The 25743-nt window shown below is 42.7% G+C and overlaps 1 protein-coding gene across 4 annotated transcripts in view; it reads right to left on the bottom strand.

Annotated features, from left to right (window-relative positions):
* Nucleotides 1-25743, bottom strand: part of usp8 (ubiquitin specific peptidase 8) — a 66568-nt gene that overhangs the window by 31542 nt on the left and 9283 nt on the right. The window contains exons 2-7 of one of the 4 annotated variants that reach the window (XM_080214259.1): nucleotides 13656-13720; nucleotides 9246-9436; nucleotides 7577-7721; nucleotides 4464-4549; nucleotides 1756-1918; nucleotides 1396-1444 (exon numbers count right to left, since the gene is read on the bottom strand). In XM_080214259.1, coding sequence (XP_080070385.1) covers nucleotides 1396-1444; nucleotides 1756-1918; nucleotides 4464-4549; nucleotides 7577-7721; nucleotides 9246-9349 — 547 coding nt within the window. In that variant the 5' untranslated portion in view covers nucleotides 9350-9436; nucleotides 13656-13720. The other 3 variants (XM_080214258.1, XM_080214261.1, XM_080214257.1) reach the window with 3 other exon arrangements.

Below are 25743 nucleotides of genomic sequence, written 5' to 3'. Positions count from 1 at the left end.
GAAACCGTGCTGCGTCTGCTCTATCAAGCAATTCCCCTCAAGATGCCTCGCTATTTCCTCCTTGATGACGGATTCTAACATTTTACCCACAACAGACGTTAAACTAACCGGCCTATAATTCCCTGCCTTTTGACTGGCACCCTTCTTAAACAACAGCGTAACATTAGCCGCTTTCCAATCTTCCGGCACTTCCCCAGAATCCAGCGACGTCTGGAAAATAACCACCAACTATCATAGCTTCAGTTTTTTCTTCATTATGGCACCAGCTAGCTGCGAGAAATCCTTTTATTGCTCCTTCAATGGCTTAAATGGGGGATTGTTTATTCTGGGAATTGTTTAATGAACCCATTGATTGGAGGAAGACTGGTTGGCAGGTCATGTGTTTTGAACAGCTTTTTTTCTTTGTAGTGAATTCAAGGTTTCACTTTTAATTTGGTTGCTGGCAGCAGTTTTAGTTTAGAAAGGGGTGGACCATCAAGTTAGAAAGCAATGTTTCTCTTTCTCTCCCTGGTTTTGGGAACTCTGCTGTTAACTGGAAGCAAGGTTCCTGGCCTTCCTGGAGTGGAAAATCTGCTGTTGGTGGTTGGCTTGACTGGCGTCTTCCTGGTGTTTGGGAAGCTGTTCTAACTCCAAGCTTGCCTGTGTGTGCATCAAGAGAGCTGCAGCATTCAATCAAAGGCTAAATTCCAGCATCACATGAACACTTGTAGTTTCTGTGATAAACCTGTGGAAAGGGTTTTGTTTATGGGATGTCTGACTGGAACATTTCTTATATTCATTAAAGGTTATACAATATCATGATTTTTTTCTTGTTTGCAAGTTACTGCTAATTTTCTTTCTATACATGTTAACTATATACTTAAATAAACTTTGCATGATAAAAGCTCCTTAGTTGGGTCAGTTGAATCAAACCTGAAGTGAAATATCTCACGGTCAGCCTAACCAAGTTCAAAGTGCAAAACTTATGATCCAGAGGGCTTCATAAAACTCAGAGTTTTTGACCTGAATTATAACATACTATTTGGGTTGTCATACACAGTTAGCATAGTCATGGCAGGCTGAATGGCCTCCACCTCTGCTCTATCCGATGATTCAGTCAGAGAGAAAGCAACAGTGTTACAAAATTTTGTCACAGGAAATTGTCTTTTTTCTATCAGGATTATGAGGATCAAGCAAGCGATCACCCCCCAGACTGCTGCTACTGATTTCAAACCAGGGATTTGGAAATGCATAACACGGCTACTGGTGACAGGTTATTCAATTCTTTTTCCCCATCAGTTCCATGTAAAAGATTGGGATCCTCAGCTTGATTTCTGTTGAGCATTGAACGCTGCTTTCAATATAACCTGGAGATGGAATTGGACTGACAAGTAGTAGTATTGACAGAAATCTCACCATTACAATCTGCGTGTGTTTCTTTGATGTTGTTTAACTCACAGTCCTCCTAAAAAAAATCAAATAAAAACTTTACTTAGAATGGTTAAACCTTCCTCTACTCTTATTAACTTTAAAACAGAGCAGTGCATTAAACTCAAGTCCATGTTTTGATTGGATGTTCCTCTTCAGCAACACAAAATTGAATACAGATTCCAAATCCTTATTGAATAAGAATCAAAACCCAAGACGTTGTTCTTAATCCATCTGCTTTAGATGTGCAATGTGCTGACATACCCCAAATTTAACGCTGAATAGCACAAAATGTTGCTGTGCTTTGAGACAATTTCAAATGCAAGATGAAATATTCAATTTAACCACCTTCAAGTTTCTTTTCTTAATGCCAACATCTGAAGAACTTTTGGTTGTTGTTTTTAAGCTGCTATCACGGCCCTTGCTTCTGGCTTCTTCCTGCTGTTTTATTTTCTCTTCCTGCAGCCTTTCATTTTCTTCAAGTTTTTTACGCACTTCAGCCTCCTCATATCTAATAGATTAAAAAATATTTTTAAACTCTTGTATCAAATCCCCAGTCAAAGACAATAAAGCCAAATACACAGTAAGTATGCATAATGACATGTTTCTGCACAGTGAGGAGTATATGAGAACAAGATGACTTAGGAGCAGGAGTGGGCCACTCAGCCCTTTGAGCCTGCTCCATCATTCAATAAGATCATGACAGATCTGATTGTGGCCTCAGCTCCTCATTCCTGTCTGCATCCCCCAGCTCAATCACAAAACCCCAGTGCAGAAGGAAGCTATTCGGCCCATCAGTCTGCACTGACCACAAGCCCACCAAGACCCTATCTCTATAACCCTATGTAATTATCCTAGTTAGTCCCCCTGACACTAAGGGGCAGTTTATCATGGCCAATCCACCCAACCCGCACATATCTGGATTGTGGGAGGAAACCGGAGCACTCAAAGGAAACCCGCGCAGACACGGGGAGAACATAAGCTCCACACAGACAGTGATCCAACAGTGCTAACCACTGTGTCACCCAATGACCAAGTTTTCATGGCTTTCCAGGGAACAGAATGCTATATACTAATGATGCCAAGAGAAAACAATTCTTCATATCTCTCTCTTAAAAGGGAGACCTCATTCTTACACCATGTTCCTACAAGATGACCACCCTCCTGGTATCCATCCTATCATGGCCCTTACCATGTTATTGAAATAAGGATTCTTAATTCCTTTATATGCCAACGGGCATAGGCCCAACCTGTTCAACCTTTCTTCATAAGACAAACCCTAAATCCCCAGCATGAGTCATGTGAACTTTGTCTGAACTACTTCTAACTCAGTTCTATCCTTTTTCAAATAAGGAGACTAAAACTGCACAGAATGCGAACAAGACCAAAACAGTACACACTGTACACTGTGGAGTTTGCAAGTTCTCCTTGTGTCTGCACAGGTTTTCTCCTAAGATGTGGGCTAGGTGGATTGGCCACGCTAAATCGTCCCTTAGTGTCCCAAGATGTATGGGTTAGGAAAATTAGTGGGGTGAATAAGTGGGGTGACGGGAATAGGATGGAGGGGTGGGCCTGGTTAAGATGCTTTGTCAGAGTGTTGGTGCAGACTCAATGGGCTGACTGGCCTCCTTCTGCACTGTAGGGATTCCACTATTCACCCATGCCCTCTACAGATGCAGTAAAATTTCCCTACTCTTTTATTTCATTCTCTTTGTAACAGACATCAACATTCAATTTACTTTACCTGTGAAATAACATTTTGAGATTCATGTACAAGGACACTGAGATCTCTTGGTACTAAGTTGTGTAATCACTATTTAAAAATGCTGTTTTTCTATTCTTCCTGCCGAAGTGCGCAAGTCCATATTTACCGACATTATATTCCATCCGTCATTTTTTTGTCCACTCACTTAAACCTATTTAGATCTCTCGAGATTTCTGTTACATTAGTGTATCTTTAAGAAGCTTTTTGAAAAAAATCATGTTCTCTGCAGTCGTAAGCAAGCCTTTTCGTTTCATTGTTGCTGGGCTGTCTGGTTATTAGTCCTTTTATTGCTGCTTCAATGGTTTAAATGAGGTTTTATTTTTACTCTGAGCCTCAGATACTTTCTGGGATTTTTAATGATCCTGCATTGTGAGGGGGAAGATTAATTAAAAAGTCAAAGTCAGGTGGTTCCTCCCCAGAGAAATTAAAAAAAAGTTCTTTGAAAGAATCTGAAGCTGCCCTGGTTGTCCAACAGCAGGCAGCTTTCGTGTTCTCTGTCTCCCTGACGTGATAGATTTTGCCGGCTAGCTTGAAGCATGATTCCTGGCCATTCTGGAGTGAAAATCCTGCAGTTGCTGGGCTTTTAGTTCCCTAGAACCTCTTTTTCTCCCTGGTGTTTTGGGAAGCTGTTTTGACTTCAAGCTGGTCTGGGGTATAGCCAGAGAGCTGCCACAAGTTACAAGGCCAGGAGGCCAAGGTTTCAATTCTCCACCCAAAGCACCAGGTGAGCACTCATATTGTGTGTGTTAAACCTATGGCAAGGATTTTGTATCCTTTGTTTAATTGGAACATTTCGTATATACTTGTTAAGGGTATAGAAAAATGACAATTTTTTTGTAATTGGTAAAAGTTATTGTTAATTTTCTTTCTATACATGTTAACTGTATTCTTATATAAACTTTGTTTGATAAAAGCTCCCTACAGGGTCAGTTGAATGATACCTGAAGTGAAGCATCTCATGCTTATCTTAGCCAAATCCAAAGTGTAAAACGTCTGATCCAGGTGGCCTTCATGAAACACTTGACTTTCTGATCTGAATTATAACACTTCCTACATCTTCCTAAAAACACGCCGTCCGAACTACCCTGCTGTCATCACCAAGTCTAGCCATCATATGCTAGGTCCCTTTGTCCAAGGACTTGGTAAGTAGTTGAAAACAATTCAGAACTGGGCATTTTAAGGAGTTAGCAAGCCCAGTAACCCAAACCTTTTGAGGTATTAAGCCAACTTGGTAATTTCATTCTCATCACAATTACTACAAACCTACAGGATTCAGAATAACTGTACAGACCTTAACTTGAGGCTTTCAGAGAGCCTTTCTGCTTCTTCTATGGCTTTTCTGAAGCTTGTAGGGCCAAGTAGAGAAAGGTAGTAGTCCTGAAATAAAACATTGTACTTTTATGTACTTATCCTGCAGATCTAGCCAACTGAAATTGCTTTGCAGCCTGAGCAAGAATGTTTGCAATCAAGAAACAGTTACAAACAGAAACGTTTCAATGCTATAAATCCAGTGCAGATCTGTCTAAAAAGGAGAAAAAGCGTCAACACTTTGAATATGACCTTTCATCAGAACTGGGAGAACCAGTTTGCTAAAAGCAGTTGACAGATTGACCAAAACAGGGTGGAGGGAACAAGAGCAGGTCAAGTGCATTCATCAAAGTAGTGAATGCAGCTGAACATCTAAACCTGCTTGCTGCTCTCCCATTCTTGTCATTGTGCAGAGGAGCTTTTCCAGCCTGCCACAGCCAGTTCCGATGAACAATCACACCCAAAACATCGATCTGCACAGCTGACATTTTATGTATTTAGTTCATTTCTACATTATCATGTGTATCTAGATTCAAAGTCTACACCTCCTTCCTCGCAATTGCTGCCAGCAGTGTATTGCTTCACTCCTTCGCCAACATAAGCAGGCCTAGGGCTTAAATAACAAAACTGTTCCCTTTTCCCCCAACCCTCAAATTAAAAGTGATCCCAATAAGCAATTTCTCAGTAAATTCCAGCTCTGCTAAATTACAATGTTTTATATTATGTTGTTGGGCTTAGGGCAAGATTTCTAATCACTTTTAATCAAACTTGGAATAGCTTAAACAACTTGCTTTTCATTTATACAGCAACATTTATGCAGTGAAAAACTGACAGCTGCTTCCAAAGAGAGCAAATGAGAAAACTTCACACTGAGCCACATAATATATTAGGTTAGGTGACCAATACCTTGGTCAAAAACAGGATTTAAGGAGCGCCCTTTAAAAAGGAAAAATAGTGTTTAGAAGAAATAATTCCAGAGCTAAGGGCTAAAGTAACTAAGACAGGGCTACCAACCTTGCCGGGCTTAAAAATCAGGATGCACAAGAAACCAACCAGGTTTGGTAGAGCGCAGAAATTTGAGAGTTGTAGGAGGTTAGAGATGGGAACTGGCAAGGTCACAAAGGCGTTCAGATCAAGGGCAAGAATCCAACTACTTAACACAAACATTGTTATTGTTCAAACTTCAACGTTGCTAGTAATGAATTAAGTCTTGAGCTCAGAAAGCTGTGCAGCTCCCAAGTTTAGCAGTCAAGCTCTATCCTTTGAAAATGCCAATTAAGTACCTACCAGCGTCCAGCAGACACTGAACAATACTACCACCCTATAATAAATATTGGGAAAATGTTATTGATTTACAGAACCCTGGTTGAAGTGATAAGCAGTCTGTGATTTTTTAAATCGGTTTTTCACCATGAAAAAGACAGCTTGCTGCTGGTCATTAAAGAGGAGGAATTTGATCCTTTACTTAGGTGTGCGTGCAGTCTAACAGTTAGGCCTTCAGTGGTATAGTGGCTATTTTACTGGACCAGTAATCCAGAAGTCTGAGAATTTGAATTTAGTTTTAAGAATCTGGAAATTATAAACAATTGGCACCTTGTTGTTGTTAAAATGCATATCTGGTACATAAATTTCCATAAAGGCATATTATTGCAGGTGCTGGAATTTGAAACCAAAAGAGAATTGCTGGATAATCTCAGCAAGTCTGGCAGCATCTGTGAGGAGAGAAAAAAAAGCTGACATTTTGAGTCCCGATGACCCTTTGTCAAAGCTAAAAGGCATAGAAAGTGGGAGGTATTTACACTGTAGAGTGAGAGAATGAAAGATGAGTCATAGCCATCAAGGGGAAAGACTGCTAATGACTGCCCATAGAGAGAATTGAAGATGTGAATGGCCAAACGGCAGAGAAGCTGAAATCAAAAGGTGAAGACAGATGAAGATGTGGCGGGGGGAAAGGGAGATGGGTGGGAGGGGTAAAATTGAGAGGGGGCAGGGGGGCAAAGGGAAGCAACAGGGGACAAAAGCTAAGAAAAGGGGTAAAAGGGGGGTAGAAAAAGAGACAAAGAAGAAACAAAAAGGTAGAGAACAGTTAAAAATTAAATAAAATGAAAACAATCTCTCACTTTCTACACTTTTTAGATTTGACAAAGGGTCATCTGGACTTGAAACATCAGCTCTTTTCTCTCCTTACAGATGCTGCCAGACCTGCTGAGATTTTCCAGCATTTTCTCTTTTAGGGACATGAATTTCCATCATGCCTACCTAACCAGTCCTATATACAACTCCAGTCCCAAACCAACATGATGGTCCTGTGAACTAGCCCAGCAAGTCCTTCAGCTTAGCACAACAGAAGATAAATTTCACCCTTCCCAGGAACCCCAAGAATTATTATTTTTTTAAAAAATCTATTTTATGTCACTATCCAGCTTCAAATCACCGCACAGTCAAAGCACAGGGAGCAGGACCTTCTCCTTTGATTCGGCACTCTATAACCTTCTGTGCTCAACACGGAGTTCAACTATTTTAGATTAAAATCTCAACTTTCATTTTACTCTTTTGGGTTTACTGGGTTGGCCTTGTCTTATCCCTTCATGTTGCATTCAGATGGTTGCCATGTCGTCATTCACACCTTATGGCACACATTTGCTTCTTCACCTGTATCTTACCACTCTCTATCTTCCTTCAGTTCTGATGAAAGGTCATTTCAGCCTGAAATGTTAATGGTGTTTCTTTCTCCACAGATGCTACCTTGCCGGCAGAGTAATTCTAGCAACTTTTGTTTCTCAATTTTAAAAGTTAGAGCAAAGAAAATAATGCTAATTATAATTTTTTGACAGAAATCTGGCAATAAAATGTATCCTAATGGTCAGTGGGAAAGACTGCACAATGACTTCTTGATCGAGCTAATTCAAGTAAGCTGTTTATATCTAAACAAAAACTCCTAAAGGAACTAATTTAATTACAGAAAAGATGAGAGCAGCTTAACAATAAGTCACAGAGTTGGGCATACCCCTTCAAATGTGTTAATTCCAACAGCTATATGAAAAGCGTTACCGGTATAAGTTGCATGGTATTGCACCAAACAGAATAACCAAGTACCTGCTGGTGTTTGAAATCAGTTCTTTTCCGAATTAGATCGTATACGGTCAGATACTTCATGTAAAGGACATATGCTTTTTCCTCATCTCTATCCAATCTACATTCTTCTGCAGCCTTGAAAATTCTACAGGCACTTGTAACATAGCTGAAAAACAAAGGAAAATGATTTAAAGACAAAATCCTTATAGGTTACAATAGGTGAACACTGCAAACAATCTTTCTTGTCCATTAGTGTTAATAAAAATATTTAGATGCACCGCAGTATAATTAGAATCCCTCAATCAGGACTCCAAGTAGTATTAATGCTTCACCAATTGGTTCAGTTAAGGCAACACAGAGCAGGAACCAGATGTGATCTCCCATTTGTGTCGAGTCAAATAAACTGAGCTGAGACACAGGGGTTGAGTTCCATTGCCTTGATCATGCTAAAGTGCCTGATATTCCAGGTTGTAAGGGCTCCTTCACTTCCTCTCAGCTTGTAAGTTTAGGAACCGCATGGACACATTTCCCATTTCAGATGTGCTTGCTGTACAAGAGGTATAGAATTAAAATGTATTTTAAACATCAGTTGTGTTATCCAATCTAAAACACAAGGTTGTGGGGCTTCAGTATTTGTGGACCAGAATCCCAGCACAATGCAGTGGAGAGGCGAGTTCAATAACTGCCAACCAAAATCCCAGAATGAAAGGTAATGGAAGTTGAAACATAGGTTACTTGAATTCACAGAAGCTTATGGTGCTCTTTAATAATATTGTTTTGTTACACAGTGTGGGACCAGATTCTTCAGGATGTTTGCTGTACATTACTGTGAAATAATGGTATTATGTAGCATTATATATGGAATGACTCCATCCCATAGCCACTTTACTATAATTTGTTCTTTTAAATGATTTATTCCAATGCAGGCTGCAGATTTTTTATATTTTCCTTCCTGACACTGTTCTGGTTATTCCATTACCTAAACTTTGCTCTGTGTCCACCATGGTTTTAATAGTTGGCAAACAACACTTGCCAATCTGCATTTTTAGTACGTGATACCTACTGCAAAAAAAATGCTTGTGCAAAGCACTGGTAACAGCAATGCAAGCTGACTGGTCAATAGACGATCTGATTCTGGCATTTTGTTTGGAATAAATTACTTTTGGGTTATCCCAAATTTTATATTCCAACACATTTCCTAGTCACCCAACCAAGGCCAGTTTTGCACAGCATAGCTTGTCTTGCACACTTTCTGATTTCACAACACATTCACACAAAATGTGATTTCAGTAAAATAGTTTGAGATTCAAATCCTAAGGGAACCAGTCAGTCATTGAATCATACAGTATAGGAGGCCATTTAGGAAAACATATCCATTGGTTCCTTAAAAAGCTATACAAGGAGTCTCATTCACTTTCTCCACCCTCTCCCCCAACAATCCTGCAAATTTTACACCTTCAAACATTTCTTCAATCTTCTTTTGCAAGTTACGATTAAACCTGCTTTCAACACCCTTTTAGGCAATGCATTTCCAATTACAACTTATAAAAACACTATTGGCACAACTCAATTTTTTTTTTGAGAATTTCTGGTTTGCATGGTTCAGTTTTCTTGTAGTATCAGAGGCTTTTCAGATATTTATTTAGGATTTTAAAATGAGACATTTCAATGCTGATGCACATTTCCTTACTTTTTGGTGCTTTTCTTTTCCAGCTTCACTTCTGCTTTCTTATTAAGATCAGCCAGACACGTGGACAAATACAACTCTTTCACGTCACTTGATACCGCAGGCATTTTGAAGAAACTGATTTTTAACTGGTTCACGGCAAAGGTGGTTGTTCCTCTATACTTTGTTTTAAACAGCAAATCTACTTGCACGGTCTACAGAAAAAAGAAGAAAATGATTTATGGTCAAGAAAACACGCAGGAATTAAGGGGAGATGGCAGCATAGTGGTAATGTCACCTAACTAGTAATCCAGGGGCCCAGGCTAATCTTTTGGGGGGAATGGATTCAAATCCCATGATGGCAGCTGGCACAAACATGATGGGTTGAATGGCCTCTTTTCATGCCCTACTTTTTCTATGGTTCTAATAAAACCAAGAACTAAATGTTTGTCTCAGTAATGATGATCGTGAAATGATCATTGTCATAAAAGCCCATCTGGTTCACTGATGTCCTTTAACAAAAGAAATCTGCCATCCTCACGTGGTCTGGCCTACATGTAACTCTAGAACCTTAGCAAACCTTGATTCTTAATTGCCTTCTGCAATGGCCTAGCAAGCCATTCGGTTCAAGAGTAATTAGGGATGGACAACAAATGCTGGTTTTGCCAGCGATGCCCACATTCAACGAAAGAATAAAAAAACGGCTCTGACAATGCAAGAAAATTGTGATATAGGGGTATAATATTTTAATATTAAAATATCCTTCCAGAGGTCCAGGTACAAACAATGTGGCCAGCATACCAAATTCCCACTGTAGCCCTGTTAAACCAAAGGCTGGGACATGCCCATTCAAGATAATGCCATTCCATCTTTTACCCATTGTCCGGGGAGTGGTCCTGCTCAGTGATCACTTTAATAAAAAAAAAGAAACAAACCTGAGTAGTTACTGATAGAAGAGGGAATTAAGATGCAGCATGAAACATCCCTAACATGGAGACAGAGAATTTAAGGCTCACAAGACTGCTTATTAGTCAGTTATAAATATGAAATCTAATGGCCCATATCCTTGAAGTAGACTTAAAACAAACATTCAAACAACACAATCTTCTCAAAGGTATGGGAAGCATACTTCATCAATAAAAACAAAATACTATGGATGCTAGAGATCTGACACTAAAATAAATGTTGGAAAAACCCAGCAGATCTATCTGACAGCATCTGTGCAGACAGGAAAAGTTAATCTTGAGTACAATATGATGCTTCTTCGGAACTAATACACTTCATCAATAGCGGGGGAAGCAGAGAGGAATCTTATTAGAAGCACGCAGTGCACTAAGGTTTTTAAAGTCAATATTCACTAACAATTGACCACAGGAACAAGAAAACTATGAAGGGTCGTGAATGAAGCTCTGTCCATCACACAAACCAGCCTCCCGTGCATTAATTCTGACTACACTTCCCACTGCCCTGGAAAACCAGTCACCATAATCAAGGAGCCCATGCACCCCGGACATAATCTCTTCCACCGGGAAAAAGATACAAAAGTCTGAAGTCACATATCAACCGACTCAAGAAGAGCTTCTTCCCTCTTGCCATCAGACTTTCTAATGGACCTATCTCTCTAAGTTCATCTCTCTCTACACCTTGGCTATGATTGTGATACTACATTCTGCACTCCTTTCCTTCTCTATGAACGGTATACCTTGTCTGTATAGCGTGCAAGAAACAATACTTTTCACTGTATAAGGAATTAGGAGTGAGAGTAGGCAATTCAGCCCTTTGAGCTCACTCTGCCAATCTATAGGATCATGGCTGATCTCTACCTCATCTAATCTTTCCACTTCCTCGCCTTTACCCCATAGCCCTTTATCCGCTTTTGACCAAATATCTATTCTTTCTTGAATCCATTTTTTGATTCTGCATCCACTACACTCTGGGCCAGTGAGTTCCACAGACTTACAACCCTCTGTGTGTAGTAGCTTCTCCTTGTCCCTGTCCCAGTCTTAAACCTCCCCCCTCTTATTCCACAAGTATGACAACTTGTCCTAGACTGTTCTAGGAGGAACATTTGGTTAACATTTACTTTATCAATCCTGGTGACTCCCCTCATTCTTCTGTACTCCAGTGAGTACAAGCCCAAGCTACTCAACGCTCCTCATACACCAGCCCCTTCAAATCTGGAATCAATTTAGTGAACCTCTTCTGAACTGCCTCCAGTGACACCACATCTTTCCTCAAAGAAGGTGACCAAAACTGAATACAATACTCCAAGTGTGGTCTCACCAACGCCTTATACAATTGTAACAACAGTTCTCTACATTTACTCTATAGACCCTTTGCAATAAACACAAAGATTCCATTTGCCTTCCTTATAACATTCTGCACCTGCATACCCACTTCTTGAGACTCAAGCACAAGAATACCCAGATCCCTCTGTACAGATGCCTTTTGAATCTGTTTCCCATTTAAATAGTAATTTGCCCTTTTATTTTTCTGGCCAAAATGAATAACCTCGCATTTATCCACATTAAACTCCATTTGCCAGATTCTGGCCCATTCCCTTAATATCGACTTGTAAACTTCATATCTCCTCACCATGGCCTGCTTTCCCACCCATGTTCACGTCATCAGCAAATTTCGCTATGTTACAATCTGTCCCTGCTTGTAGATCACTGGTAGAGATTGTAAATAGTTGTGGTCCGAGAATGGAATCCTGCGGGACTCCACAAGTTACAGATTACCAACTGGAGAAAGATCCATTTACCCCAACCTTTTGCTTTCTATCAGTCAGCCAATTCCCAATCTAAGCCACTACTCTGCCCCAAACCACTGGGATCTAACCTTTTGGATCAGTCTCTTGTGTGGCACCTTGTCAAACGCCTTCTGGAAGTCCAAACAGATCACAGCCACCAAATTCTCCGTTATCTACCTTGGTGGTTACACCCTCAAAGAACTCTAGCAGGTTTGTCAAACAGGACTGGTCCTTCCCAACAACATGCTGACACTGGTGAATTGAGCTTTGCTTCTCCAGATGCTCAGTCACCTCCTCAATGATCAGCTCCAGCATCTTTCCCACCACACAGGGCAAGCTAACTGTTCTTTAGTTTCCACTTTGCGCCTCTCTCCTTTCTTGAACCATCAGCTTGTGGTGCATCACACATAAAAATCTCATCTTCACGCCATTGCTGGGAATTACCTGTCTTGATCGGGATCTTGATCAGTTGGACCAGTGGACTGACGAATGGCAAATGAAGTTTAATTTAGACAACTGTGAGATAATGCATTTTGGTAGGCTGAACCAGAGCAGGACTTATTCAGTTAATGGTAGGGCACTGGGGACAGTTACAGAACAAAGAGATCTAGAGGTACATGTTCATAGCTCCTTGAAATTGGAGTCACAGGTAGACAGAGTGGTGAAGAAGGCATTTGGCATGGTTGGTTTCATCGGTCAGTACGCTGAATACAGGAATTGGAATGTCTTGTTAAAGTTGTACAAGACATTGGTAATACCACACTTGGAATACCGTGTGCAATTCTGCTCACCCTATTTTAGAAAGGATATTATTAAACTAGAAAGAGTGCAGAAAAGATTTACAAGGATGCTGCTGGGGCTTGATGGCTTGAGTTATAACGAGAGGCTCGAAACACTGGGACTTTTTTCTCTGGAGCATAGGAGGCTGAGGGGGGATCTTGTAGAGGTCTATAAAATAACGAGGGGCACAAATCAGCCAGATAGTCAATATCTTTTCCCAAAGGTAGGGAGTCTAAAACTAGAGGGCAAAAGTTTAAGGTGAGAGGGGAGAGATACAAAAGTGTCCAGAGGGGCAATTTTTTTCACAGAGGGTGGTGAGAGTTTGGAACAAGCTGCCAGAGGTAGTAGTAGAGGCGGGTACAATTTTGTCTTTTAAAAAGCATTTAGATAATTACATGGGTACGATGGGTATCGAGAGATATGGGCCAAATGCAGGCAACTGGAATTAGCTTAGGGGTTTTAAAAAAAGGGCAGCGTGGACAAGTGGAGCCATGCTGTAAATCTCAATGACTCTACTCAACAACTCAAGGAATTTGGCAAATGTCAGGCAACTAGCACATGCAAGTTCTAAGCACAGTATTTTGGTCAAAATATTTATTTAATAGTACACACCAACAAGAAGTATGGTTGGATTCAAGCCCTGCCACCTCTGCATCAGATGAGGACAGAGAATTTGGCACTCAGTCAAATCCCCATTCACTACAACAGAAGCAGAGATCCCGATGCCATGAGCGACTGGAGAATTCCAGCCACGATCTTATTGAATGGTGGAGTTGCCTCAAAGGGTCAAATGGCATACTCCTGCTCTTAGGTTCCTTACAGTTTATATCCTGCTCTACTCATTTTTAACAAAACTAAAACTAGAACATGGCCTAAAAGCAGTGAGCTCATTTTTGCATTACCTGCTTGGTGAGTTGTCCCCCTTTATCATTTGCTGGCTGTAGACATTAATGTTAACCAGGATTAACTGAAATTAAACAATGAGGACATTGCAATTAGGCCTATAAAACAGATCGTATCATGCGCGCCAGTTGCTCATGGTGGCAATAACAATTGTTTGGGAGCATTGGATGAAACATTCATGATATGTCAAATTTGTGACAGCTTGAATTCATGGACTGTCAGATTCAACCCAGGTACCAGGAATAAATTTGCTTAGCCATCACTATCCTATAGACAAATGGACTACCAACCAAGATGCTTACAAAGGAAGTTACACCAATGAAGTTGAAATTAAGATGATGAACGGGTGAATTCAAGTTGATCCAAAGCGAAGCAACGGAGGTAGGAGAAAAGACAAATTTCTCCACCAAAATTCAAAAGGACAGGATCAGAAAAATGGATGGTCACGTGTAACCAGGCCTGCTCACAGCCTGCAATCTCCCAATACTAACAAAGACTAAAAGAAAACATAGGAAAGGCCAAAGTTACTCTTCAAAATCATTCCAAGTTAAACAGAATCAAGATTGTAATTATAAATTATAACTGTATTCGAGACAATGTAGCTCAACTGAAATTAGTCATCAGCCAAAAACTGGATATTACATGAATTGAATTGACACTTGAAAATATTTACATTATATATTTCCAGGTTTTGCAGTATATTATAAAGATAGATCTGCTGGAGGAGGAGGAGGAACTCTGCGCCTAACATGGGACCAATTGACCCTTCAGTAGAGAGATGTTTTTGCTGGAGCTTACTATCAGATACCCAGAATTCAGTAAATAACCTAGATGCTTTGTAATACAAAAGCATCCTACGTCAAGTGGGGATTTTAATCTCCCCAATATTCCTTGGAATTAAGATGGCCCCCCGTGTGCAACACACTCATGTCAGGAGAAGTTAGTACCGTAAAATATTACGTGCCAACATTGGAACACCAATGGAACTGAGAAAATATCACATCATCTTTTTAGCACACATCCTGCTTTGAAGAGATCCATCAAACCCATTTAAAAAAAAATTCATTCATGGGATGTGGCATCACTGACCCATGCCAGCATTTATTGCCCATCCCTAACCGGGCTAGAACTTAAGCCACTTCAGAGGGTAGTTAAGAGTTAACCAAATTAGTGTGGACCAGAAGTTGCACGTAGAACACAGATTTCCTTCCTCAAAAGGACATTAGGGAGCCAGATGTGTTTTTTAACGACAATCGACAATGATTTCAAGATTATCATTTGGCTTTTAATTCCAGGTTTTTATTGAATTGCCGTGGTGCGATTCAAACCTAGATCCGCAGAGTGTTGCCCTGGATGTCTGGATTACTAGGCCAGCAACAATACCACTACACCACTGCCTTTCAGGGATAAGTGATCAGCAGTAACGGAAGAGCACTGCATTAAGGCACCACTGCACCGTAAACCACTGAGGAAAGTGCCAGTAGCAGCATATTAACATTAATGCCTTTAAGAGCAAAGCTCCACAGATAATAAATGTTTCTCAAAAACTCTCCTGAGACCAACTCTAGACATGAACTGGAAAGGGTTTACTGAATATGTAAAATACTGTGTAAATCTATATGCTCCTCACAAAATCTATTCCGAAATGGGATTACAGAGTCTTACAAAATGAAAGTCTGCAAAAAGCAGAAACTATATTCCTGAGTTAAACATTCTTGGTGGAATGACAATCCTTTGAAGAAGGAAGTGATAGGCATTGAGTTTGAGCAGTACCAATTGTGGTCAACAGTGTGACTTGATGTGCTAAATATAAATATGAAATTAAACTGGCCAGGAAATTTTGGAGACATGCTAAATCAAAATGAAAGGATATTACTGTATTTTACTTATTATTAGATAAATGTGAGGTGATGCATTTTGGTAAATTGAACCAGAGCAGGACTTACTCAGTTAATGTAGGGCACTGGGGAGAGTCATAGAACAAAGGTCTAACAGTACAGGTTCACTGTTCCTTGAAAACAAAGGTGGACAGGGTGATGAAGCAAGCATTCGGCATGCTTGGTTTTATTGGTCAGAACATTGAATACAGGAGTTGGGATGTCTTGTTGGAGTTGTAGAAGACATTGGTAAGGCCACATTTGGAATACTGTGTGCAATGCTGGTCATCCTAATACAGAAACCATGTTATCAAACTAGAAGGAGTGCAGAAAAGGTTTACTAGGATGCTACCCGGACTTGATGGTTTGGAGTTGTAATGAAAGAATAATCGAGGTAATTACAGGCCGGTGAGCCTTATATCAGTGGTAGGGAAATTATTGGAGAGGATTCTTTGAGACAGGAATTATTCCCACTTGGAAGTAAGTGGACGTATTAGTGAGAGGCAACATGATTTTGTGAAGGGGAGGTCATGTCTCATGAACTTGATTGAGTTTTTTGAGGAAGTGATGAAGATGATCAATGAGGGTAGGGCAGTGGATATCATCTACGTGGACTTCAGAAAGGCCTTTGACAAAGTCCCTCATGGCAGGCTGGTGCAGAAAATGAAGGCGCATTGGATCAGAGGTGAGCTAGCAAGATGAATACAAAACTGGCTCAGTCAAAGAAGACAGAGTAGCAGTGGAAGGGTGCGTTTCTGAATGGAGGGCTGTGACAAATGGTGTTCCTCAGGGATCAGTGCTGGGACCTTTGCTGTTTGTAATATAGATAAATGATTTGGAGGAAAACGTAACCGCATTGATTAGTAAGTTTGCAGACGACACAAAGATTGGAGGATTTGCAGACAGCGATGAGGACCATCAGAGCATACAGCAGGATATAAATCAGTTGGAGACTTGGGCAGAGAGATGGCAGATGGTGTTTAATCCAGGCAACTGTGAGGTAGTGCATTTTGGAAGGTCTAATAGATAAGAAATATACAGTAAATGGCAGAACCCTTTAGACTATTGATAGGCAAAGGAATCTGGGCATACAGGTCACAAAACGGCAACGCAGGTGGAGAAGGCAGTCAAGTATACAGCATGCTTGCCTTCATTGGCCGGGGTATTGAGTTTAAAAATTGGCAAGTCATGTTGCAGCTTTATAGAATCTTATTTAGGCCGCACTTGGAATATAGTGTTCAATTCTGGTCACCACACTACCAGAGGGATTTGGAGAGAATACAGAAAAGATTTACCAGAATGTTGCCTGGTATGGAGGGCATTAGCTATGAGGAGACGTTGGGGAAACTTGTTGTTCTCACTGGGGCAACGGAGGTTGAGGGGAGGCCTGATAGAAGTCTACAAGATTATAACAGGCATGGACACAGTGAATAGTCAGAAGCTTTATCCCCAAGGTGGAAGAGTCAATTACTAGGCGGCACAAGTTTAAGCTGCAAGGGACAAGGTTTAAAGAGGCAGATTTTTTTTTTGCAGAGAATAGTAGGTGTCTGGGGGAGGTAGTGGAAGCGGATACAGTAGTGACTTTTAAGGGGCATCTTGACAAGTACATGAATAGGATGGGAATAGAGGGATATGGTCCCTGGAAGGGTAGGGGGTTTTAGTTAAGTTGGACAGCATGGTTGGTGCAGGCTTGGAGGGCCGAAGGCTAGATAGACTGGCGCTTTTTTCTCTGGAGCTTAGAGGTTTAGGGGTGATCTTATAGAGGTCTATAAAATAACAAAAAGCATAGGTAAGGTAAATAGTCAACATCTTTTCCCAAAGGTAGGGGAGTCTAAAACTAGAGGGCATAGGTTTAAGGTGAAAGGGAGAGATACGAAAGGGTGTGGGGGCAATTTTTTCAGAGGGTGGTGAGTGTCTGGAACGAACCGTCAGAGGCAGTAGCAGAGGGGGGTATAATTTTGTCTTTTAAAAGCATTTAGACACTTACATTGGTAAGATGGGTATAGGGGCCAAACGTGGGCAATTGAGCCTAGCCTAATGGTAAAAAATGGGCAGCATGGACAAGTTAGACCAAAAGGCCTGTTTTCATGCTGTAAATTCACTGGAATCCCAACTTAGCACATAGGCAGAAGTTACTACTGGATAAAAAGCAAAAAGTTGGAGCTCTAAACTTACAATTTCAGAGTGTCTCCAAGGAAGGAATCAGAGCACCCGAGGATGAATCTGGCATATGAGGGTTGCCTTACAAAAACACGTCTGATGTTATAACAACAACAGGTATTGAGAAATACTTCCACAACACTGATCATCTATCTAAACTTGTGGTCCTGATAACATCCTAACCCATGCACTTAAAACTGCAACGTGAGTTTTCCCCGATGTTACAATATACCTTTCAATGATCCATTAGCACAGGTGAACTATTTGTAGACTGCCTACCAACTAATGTCTCTCCAACTTACAAGAATCCCCTAGTGATTGATCCAGTAAACTACCAAGCTATTTCACAATGTTTGCGGTGAATTACTAGAGCATTTCATTGGCAGTTAATGAGACATCCTGAGGACAGAATACCTTTATCAACAAACAGCATGCCTTTAGTAAAGCTCGATAAACACAAATACATCTTCACCATCCATGAGCGGCCAATAACCTTAACTAGTTTGTGATGATGCAATTCTCATTTTAGATTTTCCAAAGGTTTAAATTGTGTGTTACACACAAAAACACTGAACAAACTAGATTATGAAATCAGAGGAAATACTCAGCAATGGATAAGAATACTTCTTACCAAAGATCAATGAAAGAGACAGTAAATGGGGAGGCCTCAAACTGGAGACCAATCTTAAGCACCATACCTCAAGATATCTCCCTGGGCCCAAACTCTTTCTCCTCTTATAAACACCACCCAGGATGGAATATCAAGCCATATCAGATGCGGTGAACGACTCCGTAGGTTATAGCACCATTGCTGAAGTAAATGAGTTTAGCCCTCAGAAAGATCCAAATATCTCAAATTATATAGGCTGTTATATAGGAAAGGAAATTCAATGTCGAGAAATGTAACTTCATGTGAATCAGCAATGCTTGACGTCCATTGGTAGGCAACAAAATGCACAATTCCCCCCGAAGTTACTCAAGCCATTTTTTCGGAAACCCCAATTCAAAATAATTTGAAGTAGAAATGTACAAAGTAAATAGTTGACTTTGTTAAACAGGACTTTCATCACTCTTCAACTAGTGAAGAAAATACTGTACCACTGATTAGGCTATCTAGAGAAGTGTAGGCACTTAGGATCCATATACTTCTAAAAGCATTACCCTCCTTGAAAAAGTTCAATGCCAGGCAGCTCATTTTATTGCAAACAATTACTCAAGATTCTAGTATCCCAGAGTTGGTCACGTCATAAGGCTGGCACCACCTCCAGAACTAAAGAACAATCAGTAAGTTAACATGCCTCTACATAATGTTATATTTATTAGCGTCACAAGTAGGCTTACATAACACTGCAGTGAAATTACTGTGAAAATCCCCTAGTCGCCTGTTCGGGTACACTGAGGGAGAATTTAGCGTGTCAATGTACCTAACCAGAACATCTTTCAATCTGTGGGAAGAAACCGGAACACCTGGAGGAAACCGACACAGACCCAGGGAGTACATGCAGACTCTGCACAGAAAGTGACCAAAGCCTGGAATCAAACCCACATTCCTGGCACTGAGAGGCAGCAGTGCCAACCACTGTGCCACCCAACTTCAAGTAACAATTAAATATTTCTAAGCAGTGTATTAAGTCCAAAAATGACTTGACAGCAGAGTTCATCAACAGGTCAACTACTGTACACGTGCCAGATGCTTTCTTTCCTAACTCCTTTTGCCCCATGGAATAATTAAGGACTAGAATAATTTTCCACAAACCTTAATCAACATGACCTCTTGACAATGCATTGAGATTCGACTGCACCCAATGTAGGGAGATCTTACCAAATAGACCCTTTGGATAGGCACATGGAGCACACCAGAATAATAGGGAATGGGATAGCTTGATCTTGGTTTCAGACAAAGTTCAGCATAACATAGAGGGCCGAAGGGCCTGTACTGTTCTATGTTCTATATAATCAGCCGTAACAGGCCAAACATTTTAATCATCATTTGTATTACTCAATACAGACATGGGACAAAAATATATTGACACAGCAATCAGATACCTCTATTGGTTCAGCCGGACAGTTACTTACACAAGAATTTCGGGGGTTAAAATCGCGGCTCCGCAGAAACACTGTCACCAAGACCTTCAAAACCCAGACACAGCGGCTGTTAAGTCGCAGCAGTTGGTAAAGGAGGGGCAGCCAGTGCCGGAGTTTAAAGCTGGAATAGGCCGAAGCCCCTCGGCAGCCAGTCGGCCGCGGCTCTAATCGGAACCTTTCACACTCACCCACCTCTATACACACACAGGCCGATGGTGTAGGCTGCACGTTGCCCGGGACAACGGCGTGGGGGGTAGGCCCGGAAAGCGGGCAGGCACACGGTTCTCGGTCTCTCTCCCAGCGGCAGCGGCTCCCGAACAATGCCCAGCAAGATCACATGATACTACTTACTGCGCCTGCGCACCCGCCATCTTGCTACAGGACATAACCAAGCCGCATGCGCATTCCACCCCCACTCCACAATTGTGAAACCATAACAATGCAAGACTAATACAGGCAAGGGGCTGCATAGAAGGCGGCCATTTAGCCCAGGCCAAATATTTGTAGCCCTGATGCTTTACTTTCAAGCAAGGTTGTTCTCCCCGGAACTGTTGAGGGGCGACCTAATAGAAGTTTATAAAATTATGAAGGGCATAGATAGGGTGAAGAGTTGGAAGCGTTTTCCCAGGTCAGAAATGACAAACACAAGGGGTCACAAGTTCAGGGTGGAGTAGGTTCAATATGGATATATGGGGGACATATTTTACACAGAGGGTGGTGGGGGCCTGAAATGCACCACCAAGCAAGGTGGTTGAGGCAGACATGCTAGGATCATTTAAGACTTATCTAGATAGCCACATGAACAGACTGGGAATAGAGGGATACAAACGGATGGTCTAGTTGGGAACACATAGTCGGTGCAGGCTTGGAGGGCTAAAGGGCCTGTTTTTGTGCTGTACTGTTCTTTTCTGCAACTGCCCTTCAAAATCATATCTTTTCCACTTCCACACCCATGCAGGCAGTGAGTTAGTTTCAGGTCATTACCATTCAGTGCCCCTATTTTGTTTTTGCTCAATACCTTAAATCTGTATCCCCTCATCCTTTATACCATCAAGCAAACTGGAACAACTTTTCATTGTCTGCTCCATCTTGCACCCCTCTATCTTTGCTCCAAGGAAAACAACCTCACCTTCATTAAAGTTAAAAAGTTTATTTATTATTAATCATAAGTAGGCTTACATTAACATAAGAACATAAGAAATAGGAGCAGGAGTAGGCCATCCAGCCCTTCGAGCCTGCCCCGCCATTCAATAAGGTCATGGCTGATCTGTCGCTGCTCAGTTCCACTTTCCCGCCCTCTCCCCATAACCCTTAATCCCCTCTCCTATCAAAAACCCATCAACCCGCTTCTTAAAAATATTTAGCGAGGCAGCCTCCACCACTTCAACGGGCAGAGAATTCCAGAGATTCACCACCCTTTGAGTGAAGAAGTTCCTCCTCAACTCCGTTCTAAACCGCCCCCCTTTTATCTTGAGGCTGTGCCCCCTAGTCCTATTGTCTTTTTTGAGAGGGAAGAGTCTTTCCACCTCTATCCTATCCATCCCATTCATCATCTTATACGTCTCAATGAGATCTCCTCTCATTCTTCTAAACTCTAACGAGTACAAGCCCAGTTTATTCAGCCTCTCCTCATAGCTCAACCCCCTCAACTCCGGTATCAGCCTAGTAAACCTCCTCTGCACTCCCTCCAAGGCCAAAATATCTTTGCGCAGGTGCGGCGCCCAAAAATGCACACAGTACTCCAGTTGCGGCCTCACCAATGCCCTATACAGCTGCAGCAAGACCTCCCTACTTTTATATTCAATCTCCTTCGCTATGAAGGCCAACATCCCATTCGCCTTCCTGACCACCTGCTGCACCTGCAAGCTGGGTTTTTGCGACTCATGCACAAGGACCCCGAGGTCCCTCTGCACCGTCGCCTGCTGCAGTTTTTCACCCCGTAAGTAATAGTCCTTCCTACCATTCTTTCTACCAAAGTGGACCACCTCACACTTGCCAACATTAAATTCCATTTGCCATTTCCTGGCCCATTCGCCCAGCCTATCTAGATCCTTCTGCAGACTCTCCACACCCTCCGCACAATTTGCCGTTCCCCCAATCTTGGTGTCATCAGCAAATTTCGACACTCTACACTCAGTTCCTTCCTCCAGATCATAAGAACATAAGAACATAAGAAATAGGAGCAGGAGTAGGCCATCTAGCCCTTCGAGCCTGCCCCGCCATTCAATAAGATCATGGCTGATCTGTTGTGGCTCAGTTCCACTTTCCCGCCCTCTCCCCATAACCCTTAATCCCCTCTCTTATCAAGAACCCATCAACCCGCTTCTTAAAAATATTTAGCGAGGCAGCCTCCACTACTTCAACGGGCAGAGAATTCCAGAGATTCACCACCCTTTGAGTGAAGAAGTTCCTCCTCAACTCCGTTCTAAACCGCCTCCCCTTTATCTTGAGGCTGTGCCCCCTAGTCCTACTGTCTTTTTTGAGCGGGAAGAGTCTCTCCACCTCTATCCTATCCATCCCATTCATCATCTTATACGTCTCAATGAGATCTCCCCTCATTCTTCTAAACTCTAACGAGTACAAGCCTAGTTTATTCAGCCTCTCCTCATAGCTCAATCCCCTCAACTCCGGTATCAGCCTAGTAAACCTCCTCTGCACTCCCTCCAGGGCCAAAACTGCGGCGCCCAAAACTGCACACAGTACTATATAAATCTATATAAATGGTAAAAAGCTGAGGCTCCAGCACCGACCCCTGGGGCACTCCACTAGTCACCATCCGCCAATCCGAATAGCACCCGTTGACCCCCACTCTCTGCCTCCTATTTGACAACCAATCCTCTATCCACGCTAACACCCTACCCCCAACTCCATGTCCCTCGACCTTCTGCAATAACCTCTTGTGAGGCACTTTGTCAAACGCCTTCTGAAAATCTAGAAAGACCACATCCACCGGCTCTCCTCTATCCACCGCCCTAGACACATCCTCATAGAACTCCAGTAAATTTGTCAGACACGACTTCCCTTTAATGAAACCGTGCTGCGTCTGCTCTATCAAGCAATTCCCTTCAAGATGCCTCGCAATTTCCTCCTTAATGACAGATTCTAACATTTTACCTCCCACAGACATTAGCTGTTTTCCAATCATCCGGCACTTCCCCGGAATCCAGCGACGTCTGGAAAATAACCACCAAGGCATCCACTATCACCTCCGCCATTTCTTTCAGAACCCTCGGATGCATTCCATCCGGTCCTGGGGACTTGTCCACAATCAGCCCCTCCAGTCTGTCGAGCACCGCCTTTCTAGTAACAGTAATGTCATTAAGACCCTCCAGTCCTACCACCTTTCCATCGCTAACACCCGGCAAATTATTCACGTCCTCCTCCGTGAAGACCGAAACAAAAAAGTTATTCAATACCTTAGCCATATCCCCATCCCCTACCACTAGGTCCCCTTTCTCATCCTCTAAAGGACCAACATTCACCCTAGCCAGCCTCTTCCTTTTTATATATTTATAAAAACTCTTGCTATCCTTTTTTATATTAAGCGCTAGCCCAGCTTCATAGTTTCTCCTACCCTTCCTTATCAACTTCTTTGTCAATCTTTGTTGACATTTAAACCTCTCCCAATCTTCTTCTCGCCCACTACTCTTAGCTACTCTAAATTCCTCCGCTTTTAGTTTAACACTTTCCTTCACCTCCTTCGTTATCCACGGCTTATTACCTCTCCTCCTACTATCCTTTTTGACCATTGGAATAAATTTCCGTTGAGCACCAAGAAAGATCTCCTTAAAGATCCTCCACTGCTCCTCAACAGACCCTCCCTCCAACGCGCTCTCCCAGTCCACATTCGCCAATTCTTCTCTCATCCTACCGTATTCCCCTCTATTCAAACAAAGGACGCGTGTCCGGGAACCCACTTTCTCCTCCTCCATCTGCACTAGAAACTCCACCATACAATGATCACTCTCCCCAAGAGGATCCTTCACCACAAGGTCCCTAATTCTACCCGCTTCATTACATAGCACCAGATCCAAGATAGCTCGCTCCCTCGTCAGCTCCAACACACACTGTTCGAGGAAACTATCCCGGCAGCATTCCAAGAACTCTTCCTCGAGCCCCCCACGTCCAACATGGGTTGACCAATCAATATGCAGATTGAAATCCCCCATAACTACGGCCGTCCCATTCCTGCACACCGCACTTATTTGCGCGTTAACAGCCCGCCCCATCTCCAGATCATTATTCGGGGGCCTATAGACGACACCCACCAGCGTCTTCCTCCCTTTGCTGTTCCTAATCTCCACCCACAACGATTCCACCCTCTGCTCCTTGGCTCCAATATCATCCCTTGCTACCACCGTGATGCTATCCTTAATCAGCAGAGCTACGCCCCCCCCTTTTCCCTCCTGCCTATCCTTCCTAAACACTTGATAGCCCTGTACATTCAGTTCCCAGTCCCTGTCACCCTGCAGCCACGTCTCTGTAATGGCCACCAGATCGTATCCATTTGTGTCGATCTGCGCCATCAGCTCATCCACTTTATTCCGAATGCTTCGTGCATTCAGATAAAGTGCTTTCATCCCAGCCTTCACCTGGACCCTATTTGCCGCAACGCCACCAACTATACTCACGCCCCCTACTCCCTCTATTATTGGGACATCCTCGGCCTCTTCCCTTACATGTACACTCTCCTTAACTTTAGACCTCGTAAGGTCACCTACCCTCGCACCCTCCCCCCCCTAATTAGTTTAAAGCCCTGTCTACAGTCCTCTTTACTCGATTCGCCAGCACTCTGGTCCCAGCACGGTTCAGACCAACCCCATCCCGCCTGAACAGGTCCCACTTACCCCAATACTGGTGCCAATGCCCCATAAATTCAAACCCATTCCTCCCACACCAATCCCTGAGCCACCCATTCACTTCCTTAATCCTGTCAACCCTACGCCCATCTGCACACGGTTCAGGCAGTAGCCCAGAGATAACCACCTTGTCGGTTCTACTTTTTAATTCCATTCCCAGCTTTTCATACTCCCTCCCCAGATCCTCAGTTCGCATTTTGCCTACGTCGTTGGCACCCACATGTACCACAATGACCGGATTCTCACCCTCCCACTCCAGGTTCCTCTGCAGCCCAGATGCGACATCCCGGACCCGAGCACCAGGCAGACAACACACCCTTCTGTGCACTTTGTCATTGTGACAAAGGACAGTGTCAATACCCTTCACCCCACTATCCCCAATCACTCCTACGTTCCTTTTCCCTTTCTCTTTGCCTATGTCCTGCTGCAGCACTGTACTGTGTGCAGCTTGCTCACCAATCTCACCTGCCTCGTTCTCGTCCAGCCTGGAAGCAAGAACCTCAAACCTGTTATGCAGATTAAGAGGCTGAGGCCTCCGCTCCTCACCCCCCTTCCTCCTCCCAGCAGCCCCCTCTTGTCCCTGACCCTTAGAGTTAGCCAGTCTAGGGGGGGTGGATGTCACTTGCACCCCATTGACAATGGCACCCTCTCTCCCCCTGATGAGCCTGATGATAACACTGCAATGAAGTTACTGTGAAAATCCTCTAGTTGCCACACTGCGGCACCTGTTTGGGTACACTGAGGGAGAATTTAGCATGGCCAGTTCACCTAACCTGCATGTCTTTGGACTATGGGTGGAAACCGGAGCACCCAGGAGAAACCCATGTAGACACAGAGAGAACATGCAAACTCCACACAGGCAGTGATCCAAGCCAGGAATCGAACCTGGGGCTCTAGTGCTGTGAGGCAGCAGTGTTAACCACTGTGCTGCCCCTAAACTCACCTTGTAATTTAAATACGTCATTCCAAGAATCACTCTGGAAAATTTCATCTGCGCCCCATAAAGGACACATCCTTCCAAAATAATGTGGCATAGTAGTTAGCACTCACAGCGCCAGGGACCCACATTCGAATCCAGCCTTAGGTGATTTGCACATTCTCCCCAT

Source organism: Carcharhinus amblyrhynchos, chromosome 28 (genome assembly GCF_965287045.1).
Source record: "Carcharhinus amblyrhynchos chromosome 28, sCarAmb.v2.hapA, whole genome shotgun sequence".
NCBI classification, from domain to species: domain Eukaryota; kingdom Metazoa; phylum Chordata; class Chondrichthyes; order Carcharhiniformes; family Carcharhinidae; genus Carcharhinus; species Carcharhinus amblyrhynchos.
This window is presented reverse-complemented; position numbering and strand designations above follow the sequence as displayed.